The sequence below is a fragment of the Dermacentor albipictus genome, chromosome 2, assembly GCF_038994185.2.
Source record: "Dermacentor albipictus isolate Rhodes 1998 colony chromosome 2, USDA_Dalb.pri_finalv2, whole genome shotgun sequence".
NCBI lineage: Eukaryota > Metazoa > Arthropoda > Arachnida > Ixodida > Ixodidae > Dermacentor > Dermacentor albipictus.
The window spans coordinates 24,910,524-24,927,568 of NC_091822.1; the positions used below are offsets into that span (position 1 = coordinate 24,910,524).

General features: G+C 45.5%; 1 protein-coding gene across 1 annotated transcript in view; it reads left to right on the top strand.

Moving 5' to 3' along the window:
- Window positions 1-456: 456 nt before the first annotated feature.
- Window positions 457-17,045, top strand: part of LOC135897917 (branched-chain alpha-ketoacid dehydrogenase kinase-like) — a 114,111-nt gene continuing 97,522 nt past the window's right edge. Inside the window, exon 1 of the mRNA XM_065426607.2 lies at window positions 457-1,061. Coding sequence (XP_065282679.1) covers window positions 861-1,061 — 201 coding nt within the window. The 5' untranslated portion in view covers window positions 457-860. The remainder of the gene's footprint in view (window positions 1,062-17,045) is intronic.

Consider the following 17,045-nt stretch of genomic DNA (forward strand, 5'->3'; position numbering starts at 1 on the left):
AACTAATGGAAAGACTAATTTTTATAATGTCGTCTAGAATCCCGTCAAAAGGCCTTCGTGCTGATTCAAGGGAGTGCACAGTTTTTGAATGAGTTTACTGTTTTTCTCAACGAATGAGAGGAACATGCTGCACAGCATAGCTTCTTTACGGCGCAGTAGGTCGGGCCCGACGTGACGCTTGCATTTGCTCCTGCCGCGGCACGCTGTCGGTGTTACAGCTAGTCCGGGTCGAATCTAAATGACAAGAGAACCTGTGCCAGAGTTTGCACTGTTTTTAGCACTTTAACGCCTTGTCAAGGCAGTGACAGCAGCACACACACGATCAACCGACTGAACCAGAGAGCACTACCCCCATAAGGGCTTCTTGCGCCCGCCCGCGCGCCAGCGGGCGGTAGCGCCATCTGCCTTGCGCATAGCAAGTTATTTCAGCTGCACCGGCTCGGTCGTGACACAAGTTTGTATAGGTGTTCTGTGGTGACACTAGGAAAGCAAAAGTAGTAGGTTTTGGACTAGTTTTCCTGTTCTCTCCCTCCTTCCACTAGACGCGATTCGCCGGACCGTATCTTTCGCTAGTGTAATTTCTGAGTCGGGAAACGTCGGTTTTTCGGCGACGTGCATGGCGACACGATCGTACGATTCGTGAGTCGGCGTCGCTTCATCCTCGACCTGTGTCTTGCCGGTGAGTGCGCGGTCCGTGGCACACCGGTTTGTGCGGGTCGCCGCGTCCGATGCGGCGGCGAGTGCTTCGTCACAGCGCCCAGCCCGCGCCCAGCTGATCCTCGGGAGGGAAGCGGCCGACTCCCAATGCGGGGAGACCCCCGGCAGCCGTCGTGCGAGCTCCGCTGCGCGGAAAGCCGACCATGGCAACAACGGCGAGGACCACTGGCCTACTGCTGCTGGAGCGCGGCGCTGCATTGGGGTCAGGCCCCGTGCTGCTGGCGCGGCGCTCCATTGCCTACGCCAGCAAGGGTGCCACAGAAATAAACCCGCAGCCCAAGGATAAGTCACGCACCGTGCAGTCCTTCTACAACCAGTCGGCCATCGACGTCGCCGCCGCTAAGGTGCGTCTCCCGCGATTATGCGATGCGGGACGCTCTCTTTCGTCCCCGGGACTCGCTCGCCGGTTGCGTAACAGGCGTTTAATTTGAATAGCACGTTACCCGCTCCTCCATTGCGTCATTCGCTTCAACGGACGCAGCGCTTTGAGGACGAAGCGGGAGCCCGCGTGGCGCGAGTCGAGCTCCCGAAACAAACGCGCTGCCCTTTGGGTTCTAAATCTTTTGCGCAATACCGGTGCGAGTGCTCTGCTTCTGTTCTGGAGGCGAGCTTCGTGTGCGCTTGAGGCCCTGTGCCTGACGTTTTCGCCGGCGCGAGCGGAAAAAAGCGGCTTCTTTTCGGATCGCGCGTATGCAGCACGCGGTGTGCACGTGCAGTCGGTGCAGCTGCTTCCCAGCCAGCATTGCGCTCCCTCTTGTAAACGGCTGTGCCAGGCCCGCGATGACGGATCGCTGACACGCCGCAAGTTTAGCGATGGCCCGTTAACTCTTTTCGCTGCCTTTCAGCGCAGCGTGACGTTTTTCTCGTCTTCAGCAACGAGCGAAACTCGTACAGCATAACGCACTAATTCGAACGGATTCCCAGTGTGTACTTGACCAATGATGCTGAGAGAATAAAGCCATGTTTGTCTGCGTGTATCGCCCCAGATGCCAAGTCGGGCTCCGGATTGTTGCGCGCAGTCTAGCCTAAAAATATACTTGCGGTGCATTTTTATTTTTCTGAATTTGTATCATTGTTGATCTGCATATTGTGCCGTACTTCCCGTACGCGTACAATATGTTGCAGTCCATCTGCGCAAGATAACTATTGTCGTGGTTTCTTTGCTACGATCAGATAAAGAGAAGCCTTGCGGCCATGCGCCTAAGCGTATGATCCCTTCTAGCGCAGTTTGGGTGATTGAGCTTGCTGTGGTGGGAAATCATGGTTTCACGCCCATACGAATGTATTTGTTCCCCTGAAATTCAGACAGCACCTCTCGTCCTTACTCACCCTAGTGTGAGCACACAGTGATCCTGTCTGTATTTCTGTGATGTTCCCAATCGTCCCATTAATTAGCAGCGCCTCCACGCATCGTGATGCCAGATTTTGTCATTGTTAGCTACTTTAGAATCCACCCTTAGTGACAACAATTTCAGTATTTGATTGCCACGAAGCCTAAGCAGCCAAATTTTTTCAAAGCGCCTGATTACGATGTCACTTTACCGAATCAATTGCGACCACCTGAGGTTCTCATGGTGTGCACCCAACGTGCACGGTACACGAGGGTCCTTTTGCATGCAGCCATCTCAGCCAGTGTCAAACTCGCGACCTCGAACCACTGGCATCTGTTTTCGTAAGATCAGTGGTATAAATATTCACAAAAGAGGCGTGAAAAACCAGATACAAAAAACACTTATAAAACAACAACTAAAAAAGAGCAAGCTTATGAACAAAATGGCCCCCTTGTCAAATTGTAGCCTTTTTGTTGACAAAGACGAGGAATTATGATGACGGCGGCATAATTTGTCATAGTGCTCTAGGTCACCATCTTTTATTAGCTCATTCGTGAGCCTGCAACATTTGGTTCTCACTGGACAATGGAGAAACCTCCAGGCTTCAGCCCACACACTCTATATCTTGTCTGCACGTAAACCCTAGGGCACCCTCGATCCACTCTAAATTTAATCTGAGCACAAATATTCAATTCTCGTCGGGTGCCATGTTCCATTATAAATATTGCCTGTTCAAAGCAATTGGAAACAGTAGTGCCAACTAAGATGCAGATAGAGAATCAAATGCATGCACATCTGCATCTAATTCGTCTGTGGTAAACAGACCTGGACTGAGAGAAATGAGTACATCTGTTGTGCTAGCACCAACGGGCAGTGCAGCTTCTCTGTATATAACTTGCACGAATTGTATCTGGAGGCATTCTTTTCTCAGTAATGCACCGTGTGTATGCTCGTGTCTGCGAACCTGAGCGTGATCACTACTTCCACCCTGCCATGCCACTTCCCACTTACTCCCTTTACGACATGGAAGCAGAGGTGGGGTCAGGGAGAAAACGAAGGCCGATTCGCTCACGTTGATGTGCCTTTTTTGGAGCGCATCTATTATTTCTTTTTTCTTTTGCGTGCATGACTTTTCCAACTGCTGCCAACTCTGTGCTGAGGTGCTGCATTCACTGCACAGAATTCAGCATGTCTAGCGACCTGAAAAGGCTACAGAAGTTAGGGAAATTCTTAGCACCTGGAAAAGTCATGGAATTACCAGGGAATATTTTAGTTTTATTGTTAGGTAAGGATTGAAGGTCTTGGGAAATTACTGATTAAGTTATTCAGTTTGCAAATTCATGTGGGTTGGTTTCTCATAATGTTATTACACTCTTTGCAGCACTGCAAGTCAGCTCTCCTGCATAGTAATTGTTTTCTGTCACCATAGTGAAGGAATAGATTTGTAAATTATGTGCAGCACTGGCTCAACACAAGCACACACTTTGCACTTGCAATATACCGCCACTGTCTACTGCAGTATAGTTGTTTATGGGCAGGGCTTGCCATATGTGAAGCATCTTGTATGTTGCAATTAAGGACAATGATAAAAATTCGGAGGTTTTACGTGCCAAAACGTCTTCCTGATTATGAGGCATGCCGCAGTGAAGGACTCCGGAAATTCGGACAACCAGGGGTTCTTCAACGCGCACCTAAATCTAAGTACATGGGTGTTTCCCCATTTCCCTCCCATCGAAATGTGGCTGCCGTGGCCGGGATTTAAGGATAATGATAGTCACAGGGGATGAACCCGTCACATAAGGTACGCACGAATGACGAACCAAAGGCTTCAGTTTGCCCGGAGCCGTATTAAACTTTTTTTTTTTTCGGATGAGTTGATGCTGCATAGCAACTGCATTGTAGCCATTAAAAGCATGTGGGTAATATTTGTTATCATAAATATTATCATAACTTGTTAATATGTCATAATATTGTCCTGTGCCAACCATTTCTAACTAGGGCCTGTGAATTTCTTAATTTCATCGCCCCACCTAGTCTTCCGCCATCCTTGACTGCGCTTCCCTTCTCTTGGTACCCATTCTGTCACCCTAATGGTCCAACGGTTATCTAATCTGCGCATTACATGACCTGCCTAGCTCCATTTCTTTCTCTTGATATCAATTAGAATATCGTTTATACCCGTTTGCTATCTGATCCAAACCGCTCTCTTTCTGTCTCTTAACGTTAGGCCTAGCAATCTTTGTTTCATCATTCTTTGTGCGGTCCTTAACTTGTTCTCAAGCGTCTTTTTCAGTCTGCCCCATATGTTAGGACTGGTAAAATCACTAATTGTACGTCTTTTTTTTTAATGATAATAGTAAGCTTCCAGTCCCGATCTCACAGTGTTTGCTGTATGCGCTTCCAACCCATTTTTATTCTTCTGTAAATTTCCTTCTCATGATCAGGGTCCGCTGTGAGTAGTTGACCTAGGTAGACATACTCCTTCGCAGACTCTAGAGGCTTACTGGCGATCCTGAACCCTTGTTCCCTTTCCCCGGCTATTAATCATTGTCTTTGTCTTCTGCATATTAATCTTCAACCCCACTCTTACCCTCTCTCTGTTAAGGGCCTCAATCGTTCGTTGTAACTCGTCCCCAGTGTTGCTGAACAGGACAATGTCGCCTGCAAATCGAAGGTTGCCGAGTTATTCGCCGCTGATTCTCACTCCTAAGCCTTCCCATTTTAATAGCTTGAATACTTCTTCCAAGCACGCAGTGAATATCATTGGAGAGATTGTGTCTCCTTGTCTGACTCTTTTCTTTATAGGTATCTTCCTACTTGTTGAAAATTAAGGTACCTGTGGAATGTCTGTAGATATTTTCCAAGATATTTACATAAGCGTCCTGTACTCCTTGATTACGTAATACCTCTATGGCTGCCTTTATCTCTACTGAATCAAATGCTTTTGTAATCTATAAAAGCCATATAGAGAAGCTGATTGTACTCTGGGATTTCTCGATTATCTGATTGATGACATGGATGTGATCCATTGTAAAGTATCCCTTCCTGAAACCAGCCTGTGCCCTTGGTTGACTAAGTCCAGTGTTGCCCTTATTCTATTAGAGATTATCTTGGTGAATATCTTATATAATACGGGAAATAGGCTAATGGAGCCTATAATTTTTCAATTCTTTAGCATCTCCCTTCTTGTGGATTAGTATAATGTTGGCATTCTTCCAGTTCTCTGGGACCCTTGAAGTTGATAGACCGTTTGTATAAAGGGCCACCAGTATTTCAAGCAATATGTCTCCTCCATCTTTGATTAAATCGACTTTTATTTCATCTACTTCTGCTGCTTTTGCCTGTTTCAGGTCTTGCAAGGTCCTTCTAACTTCATCACTAGTTATAGAATGAGCCTCTGTGACCTGTTCATTACTACTACGAATGGAGGTATCGTGGTTGCTCTGAGTACTGTACAGGTCAGTATAGAATTATTCTACTGCTTTTACTGTATCTTCGGGATTGCTGATGATATTACCCTGCTTATCTCTCAGTGCATACATCTTGGTTTGTTCTATGCCAAGTTTCCTTCTCACTGATTTCATGCTGTGTCCACTTTTTACTGCTTCCTCAGTCTTTCTCACGTCATAATTTCGAATGTCCCATATTTTCTCCTTGTTGATCAGTTTTGACAGTTACGCGAATTCTATCTGATCTTTTGATTTGGACACTTTCATTCTTTGTTGTTTCTTTACTAGGTCCCTTGTTACTTGCGAGAGCTTGCCTACTGGTTGCCTTGGTGCCTTACCTTCCACTTCCATTACTGCCTCTGAAGCCAGCTTAGTTAGGGTTTCATTCATTACCTCAATGTCATCTTCATCTCTGTTCTAAAGCTGCATATTTGTTCGCAAGTAGCAGCCTGAATTGGTGATCTTTTAACCTTACTGCGTCTAGGTTGGCCTGTTTCTTCTTGAGCAATTTTACTCTTTCTCTCTTCAAATTGAGGTGAATCTTAGCCTTCACTAACCTATGATCACTGCAGTTTACCCTACCTAACACTTCTTTATCCTGCACTATGCTGCGTTTGGCAGAAAGTATGACATCAATTTCATTTCTTGTTTCACCATCAGGGCTTTTCCACATCCACTTTTTCCTCCTATGCTTCCTGAAGAAGGTGTTCATTACTCGCAGCTTATTCCTTTCCGAAAATTCTACCAACATCTCTCCTCGAGTGTTCCTAGAAACGAGCGTTGGATTCACCGCTGCAGCCGCTCTCCGGTCAAAATGGCGTGAACTGCATCCCCCGACATTCCGTGGCCGTGGCATTCTGGGCTATATATTTGCAGTTTGTATAAGTTTAGCCAGTCAGCAAAAGCAGCGCAGCACTACGCGATAAGGAAACTGCTGAAGCGCGAAAGCGCGGACGATGTTAAGTTGAGCGATAATGAAACCTTTCCTGCATTATTGTCAATGGTACTGTCAATGAGTTCTTCTTCTAAAGCCCGAATAGAACTGGACAAGTAGAATTTTCTTCCGTCTTATAATTCAATTCAATTTTGTTCTTATACGGGTCGTTGAGTACTGGAGACTTCTTAGAAGAAAACTCCTTTTTTTCTGAGTTTCAACACGACTTCCGCAAAACATACTCATGTGACACCCAACTAGTATCATTCACGCATAAACTAAACCTATTGCTTGACCACTCTTCAGTTGCAGATCTAATTTTTTTGGACTTCGCAAAAGCGTTCGATAAAGTGTGCCATAGCTTATTAATCTACAAACTGCAACAACTAAACCTTGAGCCTAAAATTCTGTACTGGCTTGAAGTTTTCCTCACTAACCGTTCACAGTTCGTTTCAGCTAACGAAGTAACATCTAATCTGAGTCCTGTTTATTCAGGTGTACCACAAGGCTCCGTGCTTGGACCCCTCCTATTTCTCATATATATTAACGACTTACCTTCCTGTGTTTCATCTCAAATTCACCTATTTGCTGACGACTGCGTAATTTACACCGAAATAACTTGCGACGAGGATGTTACCAGGCTCCAAGCTGACCTTGATGCCATTTCTGCATGGTGCAATTCATGGTTAATGGAACTAAATGCTAACAAGTGTAAATTCATGCGTGTATCTCGAACTACCAGTGAACCACCTGTGTACTCCCTTAATAACACTCCATTAGAATTGGTAACAACTTACAAGTACCTTGGCCTTCACATCACCTCTGATCTTACTTGGAATACCCACATCACCCATATAATAAGTAACGCTAACAGAATGCTAGGTTACTTACGACGCAACTTTTCAAAAGCACCTTCTTCCTTAAAATTAATCCTCTATAAAACTCTAATACGACCTAAACTTGAGTACGCTGCTTCAATCTGGGATCCAGGTCAAGCAAACCTAATACACTCACTGGAAATGGTTCAGAATAACTCTACTCGTTTCATTCTTTCTAACTATAATAGAACCGTGAGTATCAGTGCCATGAAATCTAGCCTTAACCTACCGTCCTTGTTATCACGTCGAAAATTGTTCCGTTTGTGCCTTTTTCATAAATTATTTCATCACCCGCTGCTACGCAACAAACTTCTTTCTCCGCCTCCGTATGTATCACCCAGACTAGACCACATTCATAAGGTTGACATTTCATTTTGCAGATCCAACGCTTTTTTGCAGTCATTTGTACCACGCACTTCCAATGAGTGGAATCGCCTCCCCACCTCGATAGCCACTATCGCAGATCACCAATTATTCAAGAATGTCATAGCTAACACTGTATAACTAGGAACCTTTTTTTTTCATATTGTTCAACCTGTACTCACAAATGCCTTAGCTAACATTGTATATCTAGGTGCCATTTGTTAAATAGTTTTGTTTATACACATAATTTTCTGCACTAGTGACTCCTGTTTGTTGAATTTACCCAATTTTGCTTGTAACCACTCCCCTCTATAATGCCTTAATGGCCCTGAGGGTATGATAAATAAATAATAAATAAATAAGAGTGCCTACACCATCGGGCTAGTGCTTCACGTCCCGGGGTGGTACGAAAATTCACCTCAATTATATTGCAGGTTGCATAAACTTACGATTAGAGATGCCTTATCACGCAGGTGAATGCACCGATATCAAAATGTTTAGCATTTTAATCACGCAAGCATATCCTTGCATTGCTGCATCATGGATGTCGCCCCTCGCTCCTCTGTGATTTGTTATAACGGCAGGTAACCACTCTGTCGGAAGGTGATAAATTAAGATTATGTGTTATTTTTGTTTTCTGCACATTTTATACTAACACAAACAGACACACTTGTAAAAAAAAAAAGAAGGAAACTACAGAAACGGTAGCCCGCTCGCTACTCTTTCGCTTCTGGCGCTTGAACATTGCTCCTCTCTATGGTATATACAGAAGTGCGCACACAACTAGTGTATCTATTCGAAGGCTTCCCCTCTCGCTTGTATACGCTCGTGAGTACCACGGCACGTGTACGAGCCACTACACTACAGAGTGTTGTTATGGCGGGGCCAGTTCCTCACGTCGCCGCGTCGCCGCACGCTTTCTGCTGTTCGCATTGCTCTGCTGGACTGCCTGTGCAGGCTGTGAACGAATTGAAAAGAGATGCAGTCTCTGGGTGCTCGACTGGAAGTGCCAACTGTGCCTCTTTGTCATGGAAGCGAAGTCATGATGCTAAATGATCATGAGTCATGATCTGTCATGGAAGCGAAATTTACTTCCCTTCAACAGGGTAAACATGGAGCAGCTCTGCGTAGTTTGTCACCATGGTAACGACGCCACCATCAATATCACCACGCTGAAACACGGGTAAAGGCCCAACCACAAGGAACCGATTTTCAACAGATTTTCGGCATTGGCGCCGGCCGATGGCATGTGGCGAAGATGCTCAGCGAGGTTTATTGACGGCTCTCAGCCACAAGATACTCTCGGCTTCGACGTATTTCAAGCTTGGCACAATGTAACCAGGTCCTCCTTTCTTAAAGGCCCCGAATTTAGCCGGCCAGTTTAGCAAAAGGTTGTGCTAACAGAACACTTGCCTTTACTTCATAAAAGCTTCATGTAATTTCAGACTTCATAAAAAGTGCCTTCAGCTTTAGCACAAATATATACAGTATTTTGCTTGTTGTCTGCACTGATACACATAGCAGCAGAGACATAGCATCACCAGCAACAGCCATGCCCACTTGTGTGCACTTCGCGGCATCTCATGGTGTCTCTTTCCTACACAGCAGTTACGACCAAAATTTCTCTATGGACAGAGAAGGAAAAAAAAAACACAATGAATTCTCAGCATCAAAATTTCTGAACCCCTACTGCCAACTTTGTTTTTGTATGTCTCCGTCGTTTGTGGTCTCCCTACTTTTCTGCCACCAATCGATCGAGGCGAAATGTGAAAACACCCGCATACTTAGATTTAGGTGCACATTAAAGAATCTCTAAATTTCTGGAGTCCTCCACTACGGTGTGCCTCTTAGTGAGAAAGTGGTTTTGGCAGTCTGCAGGGTGGAACGGGTCACAAAAATCTGCACCACCTTTTAAAAACGTATTGCAATTGCATCAGGTCGCATCAAGTCACAACATGGGATGTATTCTCGGACGGTCGCTTTCAGACCGCACTGCCCTGGCTCTACGTCGCTCCACGCGCTGCACTGGTTCTACGTCACACAAAAGTGATTCGTCCAAGAATACCCATGTATCGCTATCTATACTCGGTTTGGCGCAATGGCGCAGTTTCTAGTTGTGCTAGTGACAGCTTGCAAGAACGCGCAACACATGCACAACTGTCGCAGCATACAGCTGCGTAGGTCGACAACTCACTCCTCTTAACCACTAAGCGCGCGTGTGGGACTTCGAGTACAGCTTTCTGATTTGGTTGCATTTGCTTGTTCATGCTTTTTTTTTACCCTGCAAGTTTCAAGAATGTGCTTAAAACACTTTGGTGCATTAAATGCCTTTTTTCCTTTCTTTTTTACATATAAATCACCAAAGACGAAGCGCGGCATAAAACATGCCTTTTAGAAATTAAACGCTTGCTGGTTGTAAACATTCCAAACAAAATAAAACCTTAACTGAAGGATAAAAATAGAAGATGTGCTCAGCCATGAGTGAAGTTCTTACCGTGTGTAAATATATTGTGTATAAGAGGTTAACTTGATGCCGCAAGGAAGTGAAAATTAAGCAGCGAGTGTACAATTCATTAAAAGCAATATGTATGTTTAATGTTCACCTTATGCAGGTATGTAGTCATCAGATTTTTAAAGGATAATATTTATTTGAAAGCAACTAATTTATATTGCTGGTAAGACACCTCATTTTGATTGAAAGCAAATAATCACGTTCTTTCTAGCCAGGCTGGGTGGCCAATCTGTTACACCCTTAGTAATTAGACATACCTTATTCAGCATTTAAACAATGTGCAACATACTATGGAAGTGCACAAAAGATTAATCAGTACCATGACAGGCGTGCTCCTTCTCTCATCCATGACAGCAAACGAGGATGATCGACTTGAGACCGTTTGATACTGTCAGCATTATGCATGCATCTTCTATTTTTATTTCTGTCCCCTATATAAAAATAAGCTTGCACAGAATGCACATAATGAGTGAACTATTGTAAGCTCTACTCAGATTATCTGAGCGAGTTGGGCATGGGCTGCATGTTATGCAGTAACAACCTAGCTAGCTAATGTGCAGCCACATTTTAAGAAAATGAAAAAAAAAATGCATAGGCCAGTATCTGAAAGCAAGCAAAAATTATCAAGTGCTGACCACAACATTGATGACCACAACAGTGAGATGTAATGTGAGAGGGCAAAAGGTATGTTTCCCTGTCTACTTTAACTACGCTGCAATAAATACTACAATATGCTACAATAAATTTTGAAAAGCATTTTTAATCGCATGATTTTTGTGTGCTGCCTTAATAAATTCCATCCCAGCCCATCCTTAAGTATAGTAACACTAGAAGTAAAGTTATAATTATGAGAAACAAATTGAGCAGCGCGGTTTTGTGCAAGTTCAAGCATATTATAAAGGATTTTAGTTTGCAGGTCCTAGACCACAAAGGCGTACTCTAAATGAAATTACAGTGTTTCACGGGCCAAAACCACTTTCTGATTATGAGGCACGCTGCAGTGGAGGACTCCGGAAATTTGGACCACCTGGAGTTCTTTAACGTGCACCTAAATCTGAGTACACGGGTGTTTTCGCATTTCGCCCCGATCGATATGCAGCTGCCGTGGCCGGGATTCGATCCCACGACCTCGTGCTCAACAGCCCAACACCATAGCCAGTGAGCAACCACGGCGGGTAAGGCGTACTCTAAATGGATCTTACATTACTAAAGTAGCTCTCTTAATTTTGCGAGCTGCTGTTCTTGCAGTTAGGTTTGGCAGAATTAAGCATTTTGCAAGCTTTCAATATTACATATTCAACCTGCTTAGTGCAAGTCGGATGAAAAATAAACCCCAAGATATTTATACTCGCTCACTCATGATAACTGTGCATTATCTAAAGTATAATCAAACAGGTATCAATTGTGTTTATGTGTGAAGAACTGACACTTACTGGTGACTAACGCACAATGTGTACTGCATAAAGCTGCAAGATTGGTGTGCCCTATTACCTAGCCACTACTCGAGTAGCTAAATAAATGGTACCCCCATGAGCACTGTGAAAGAGAACACAGAAATCTGCAGTGAAGAGGCCACAATGGTTCAGCCTGTGTGCCAAATGTAAAACTGCCCCACAAGAAGACATGTATTGTGGCAAATAGGGTATGCATTCACATGTACTGTTCGAATCTGCTCGTCACAAATAAAATTTAATTTCTTCCCACATTGCTCACCATTGTCGACGTTATTGCACCACTGTATGTGTTCTGTTTACGCGCAATCAAATAAGCCTGAATCTCGGAGAGGGTCGTACGGTCACTATAGGCGGCTGAAAGCACATTCATTGCTTGTACATGCTCCGCATGTGACAGCAGTGTAGCACATGGTGCGTCATCTTCTGACTCGGAGTCATCGTCCCGCGGCGCAGCAGAAATTTGACAAATGATCTCACCGTCGTCGAGTTCTGCGCACATCAGTACAGCAGTATCAGCACCTGTGAAATTGTCAAATGAGATGGTGTCTGGAATCGCAATGCAACCACTGCGCAGGTCCCGGCAGGACATTTCCGGCATCAGTAGGGAGCACATCGAAAGGCGACAAATTCTAGGCCTCCCGGCACCTGCTTGCTGGCATTTCCCAGCGCAGTCTTGCACGGACACTGTCATCGCCATTAGACACTTGACACGATGTTTCCATATGCCGCGTTGCACCGCTGCAACCTCGACACAGCACACAAAGGAAGTATCACCAAGCCGTCACGCCAGCACCAGTAGCACAAATGAAAAACGTGGCGTAGTAGCAGCGTCGTGCGCGAAGAAAGAAACGACTCGGCTGCTGGATTGTCTTTACATGGCTAACTAAGCTGAGACTGGAACTGCTGCAGCTACGAACCAGGCAGAAACGATGATGAGCGGAAATTTGCAATAGCGCCACTTCGTGGGGCTGTAAGGAGGCTCCATTCACAACAAAAATGGTGTTCAGCAAGTTGAACCATGCACCGGTCAGAATCGGTGCATGGTGCTCTCAATCGAGTTGGCTCAAGGAGTGTGCGAAAAATCAGACGAGAGGTTGCAAGGTTTCCGAACCTTCGGCACTTGTTATACATTATGGTGTATGGGGAGAATGGCGGTGCCGCGAAGCAGACCGTATAATTGAGCATGTCCAAATTTTTTGAGTCCAAAATATCAGTCGGCGACTCTATAGGCTTTAATGACAAAAGGAAACATCGAGATCAGATAGACAAAATGCTAGAGGGCGATAAGTACCTGATTACATCAAGCGGACTATAGGTTACAATCAGTTTCAAAAACATCATCATCGGGAGCACGAAGTCGCAGGCGCCGCTTTGTTCCCGGCCACGGCGGCCGTGTTGGACTGGGTGAAATTCAAAATAATGCTCACTTATTGTGCACTTTAGTGCACCATCTATCTGATGCATATGTGTATTAATCCGAAGCACCCCAATACGGCTTCCCTGAGAGCCTTTGTGTTGCGCTGGGCCGTTCACTAATTAATAATTAAATAAATAAATAAATAACCAGGCATTTATAGCCAGCACCATTGAAGCTTGCTGTAGATAGGAAGGCGGAGTACATGATATAGCGTCATCGAGTCCGACAAATGAAGAAATTGCTCACCATATGTCTGTCACTTACGGCTTAAAAAGTCCCAACATGGTGCGGTTTTCTCAGCCAGCAACGAAGTGCGTGGCGTGTGCATAGTATATAGTCCACACGGTAGGCAGACTACACTTGCATGCTTTGCGATGCACTCCAACAAGTTCGTGCCCTGAGCCGCTGCTTTTGCCTATGTGCATTTCTCCTCACGTGCGGTCACGTGGGAGAAACAAGGCGCTGTTTGAATGTGCACTGTAGGAAAGGTCTAGTGTGCTCCTCACACTTGGGAATGCGTTGCTGTGACTCTGGGTGCACTGTAGTGCAAGCAAAAAGTTTATTTTGCCATACAGACCAATCGACGTGCAGAATACGTCTGTACTCAAGGGCAACTTTCTGTGGCTACGATGGGAAAGCTATGGGGGCGGAGCTTTTCAGCACATGTGTTACCACGCCAAGTAGTCCGCCAGCATTTGAGAGTGCTTTTTGGTTGCTCGGAAGAGACGGTGAATCGACGTACTTCCACGTACGACGGTCTCACATTTGCCCAGACGCGGAAGGGAAAAGCTGCAAAATGAGTGAACTTTTGCATTCAGTGATGTGTTTTGTCTTATTTAAATGTTCCTATTAAGGTGTTTATGTTTTCTTCTCACTTGTGCATGCTTTGCCTTCGTAGCTTTCCCTTTATAGCCACAGAAAATTGTCTGCAAGTATAAAATACAAAGGGCAGGAGTGTCAGTCAGCCTTCATTAGCCCTCCAAAAAAAGCTGCGGCCATTGGCTGGCAAGTAAAATTTTAACGGTAAAACAATTGCTATGTGCAATGCGTGTGACAAGCTTTAATTGCTTCTAGCTTAATCTCTCTGCCTAGTAATGTAAGCCCATGCTGGTTTTCTTGTTTTTGAGCAAAGCTTGTATCGACTCACTCATGTCGACGTCGGTGTTACTGTACAAAAAAAATTCGGAAGCTGTGGGAAAGTAAAAATTACTTGCTGGGCTGCGGATTTGAACCATCGACGCCTGGTTTGCGAGAACACCACGCTAACCGATTCAGCCACTGTTCATTCATTGTACGCGCCTTTTAAAGCTGCGTTTTATATGCATGAAGAAGTAGACATAGCGCAAGGCGCAAGCCAATCACAGGCGTCCCCTTCCTCCGGAGGAGGGAAAGGGTGTGATCGCGCGTTCGCTTCCCTCGCACCCGTCGTTAAGTGTCCCGCTAGTTCAGGCCTGGCAGTCAGATGGGGAAGCCACGTTTGGTTGGTTCTGCCAAAGAGCAGGTTGCGTTGAAGCAAGGGCAGCGGGAGCGGGTCGTGCGTTTGGCCGAAGAGCAGGTGGCGTTTGATGAGCACCGCCGGGAACTCGATCGCTCGAGAAAAGGCTCGTCGATGTGCCGACCTCGCCGTGAGGGAGCGCGAAGCCAAGGCGCTATGACAACCAAGAGCCACAGATCCCGAGCTTCACTTGCACCCTTCTTCACAGTAGTGGAAGGGCAGTAATCTTTAGTGAAGAGTTGGCTGTGCCCTGTATAAATTTGTGTAGGTTTGATGTGTGTGCAAGGCAAGTTGGCCTTTGCTATCAGCAAAGCGACGTCTAAGCGCGGTACCATGCTTAGACGTCGTTTGCAGCAAAGAACGATACTTCTCGGTCTTTTTTTATGCATTGCACGTAAGTGTCAACGCATCAATAAGAATAAATACTCCAAACATAAAACAAAGCCTATTTCACTCCATGGAAGAATGGCCGACCCGCAGCGGAGGTGTATTTTGCCATTAAGGGGCCCACATACACAACTTCACAGAGCGGAAGGGCACTGAGTTTTTTTTTATATATATATTTTTTAAATTTTAGAGATGAAGTAAACACCAGCGCTGGCTTTACTTCTGCTGCGGGGCCCACCACTCCAGAATAATTTTTTGAACCCTTTCCTGTTTTTTTGCTTCTGGTGAGGGCATCTGCTACATGGGTGTAGTCAGTCCCCAAGCAGTGAACTGCCTGGATCTTGTTGGCGAAGGATGTCACCACTTCTCTCTTTATGATCTGGAAGTGCTTGGTGAATGCACGAGTGGAGAACAGTGGGGGGAGGGCAGAGAGGGAAGCCTTTCTCCGTTTGCATTCCAACACCAGCATATGCATCTGTGACCGCCACGAGATCAACGCACTTGTCGTGGTTCGAAGGACCAGTTTGTCGACGGTGGAACGTGAAACCAAGCGTGTGCAAGAAGCGACATTGCCCAGGAGAGAGCGCACCACTCTCGCCCAAAAGAAAGGGCCCGTGCACACTCGCCGCCTGCACTGGTCAGCGACACCTGCCGTAAGCAGTTCAAGTGTTCAGCGGTGTCTCGTACGCTTTCCCAGCGTGTGCACAAATTGAAGTGGGAAATATGTGTGTCTTACTTCGACGTCTGGGGTATCTTACACGTGGGCAGCGCCTTATCTACAGAGCACCGGAATCATCCTAAATGTTGATTTACTCGCAAGAGAAACGAACCAACTTGGTAGAGCGGGCAAAACAGCGCATGTATGAACTTATGAATCATGTTGATAGTGATCCTTTATGCTGCAGTGCCTGCTAATCCTTGTCACGGGGTCTGCTGAGCAAGTTTCAACAATGTAATCTTGTGCAAGCTGCACTCAACGATATATGAGGCTCAGAAAGCAGTACTGCAATTTTTGTCAATAATGGGACTAGACTCAAGTCTCCAATGCTGGTACTCTACGTGTGTGATGTTCTTTATTCCCCTATTTTTTTTTCTTCCTTTACTTTTTTCTTTTCGCTCTCTCTCTGTTCTCTCCTCGGCAAGCAGGTGGGCGGGGTGTCTTTAGAAGACACTTTTCTTGGTTCTGTCGCAGTGTCGTCAAAAGCCGCAGCATGGGAAAATCGACGGTATAATAATGACTGAGCAATTGATTAAGCCCTTTCTTTGCACTGACCGGATTAGTACGCTTAGTGAAACGAACGCTCACGTGTTTCGATAACACTGAAGTTGTTTTTTAATGCATTCAGCATTCTTTGCAAACTAGCCACGATTCTTTGAGTACAACCATTTTCATCGGTCGATATCGAAGATAGTGCACAGCGCTAGTAATGGGGAGTGTGTTGTATGTCCTCCATTCTGGAGCCAAAGCATCCCTGCGCTGGGGGCCGCTGACGATGTGGCGAGGAGGACTCCCAACACCTAAAACGGTGCCGGGCATTTGACACCCCTCAAACTGCATGCAAATTACTGGCAGGCGCGTTCTACGAACAGCGACCCTCGGTGCGGTCGTGCATTTTAGGTTTGGAGGGGGTTGCTTGCACGTGTGGGGTGCAAGAAAGCCTGTTTGGTACAGTGTATTGCGACTTTCCCTTTCTCTCTACTCTTTCCCTTTTCCCGTACTTTCTAGTAAAAAATAAATTGAGTCTTCTTGATGTGCTCGAAGCAAACGGGTGTCTGCCCTTTTTCCAAAAGGTAAAGTTCTCCGTCTCTTATTCCACAACATTTTGGTGCCGAAACCCAGGAATAGGGACGTCAAAAGATGGTTATCAACAGAATCAAGTGAAGGGCCGTGGTACGAACATCTACATCCAAGCTGCTCAACGAACTGTCCACCATGGACAGCAGTGCATCAATCGGTGAGCTGGAAGAAAAGATAAATCTTCATTCTTATAAAGAGGACCCACTGAAAAAGCTAGATCAGGAGATAGAAAAAGGTGTTGAAGATGGAGCTTTTGAAGAGGAAGTTGCATGCTCCGAAATGTACAGAGAAAAGATCAGCATGGCGAAAA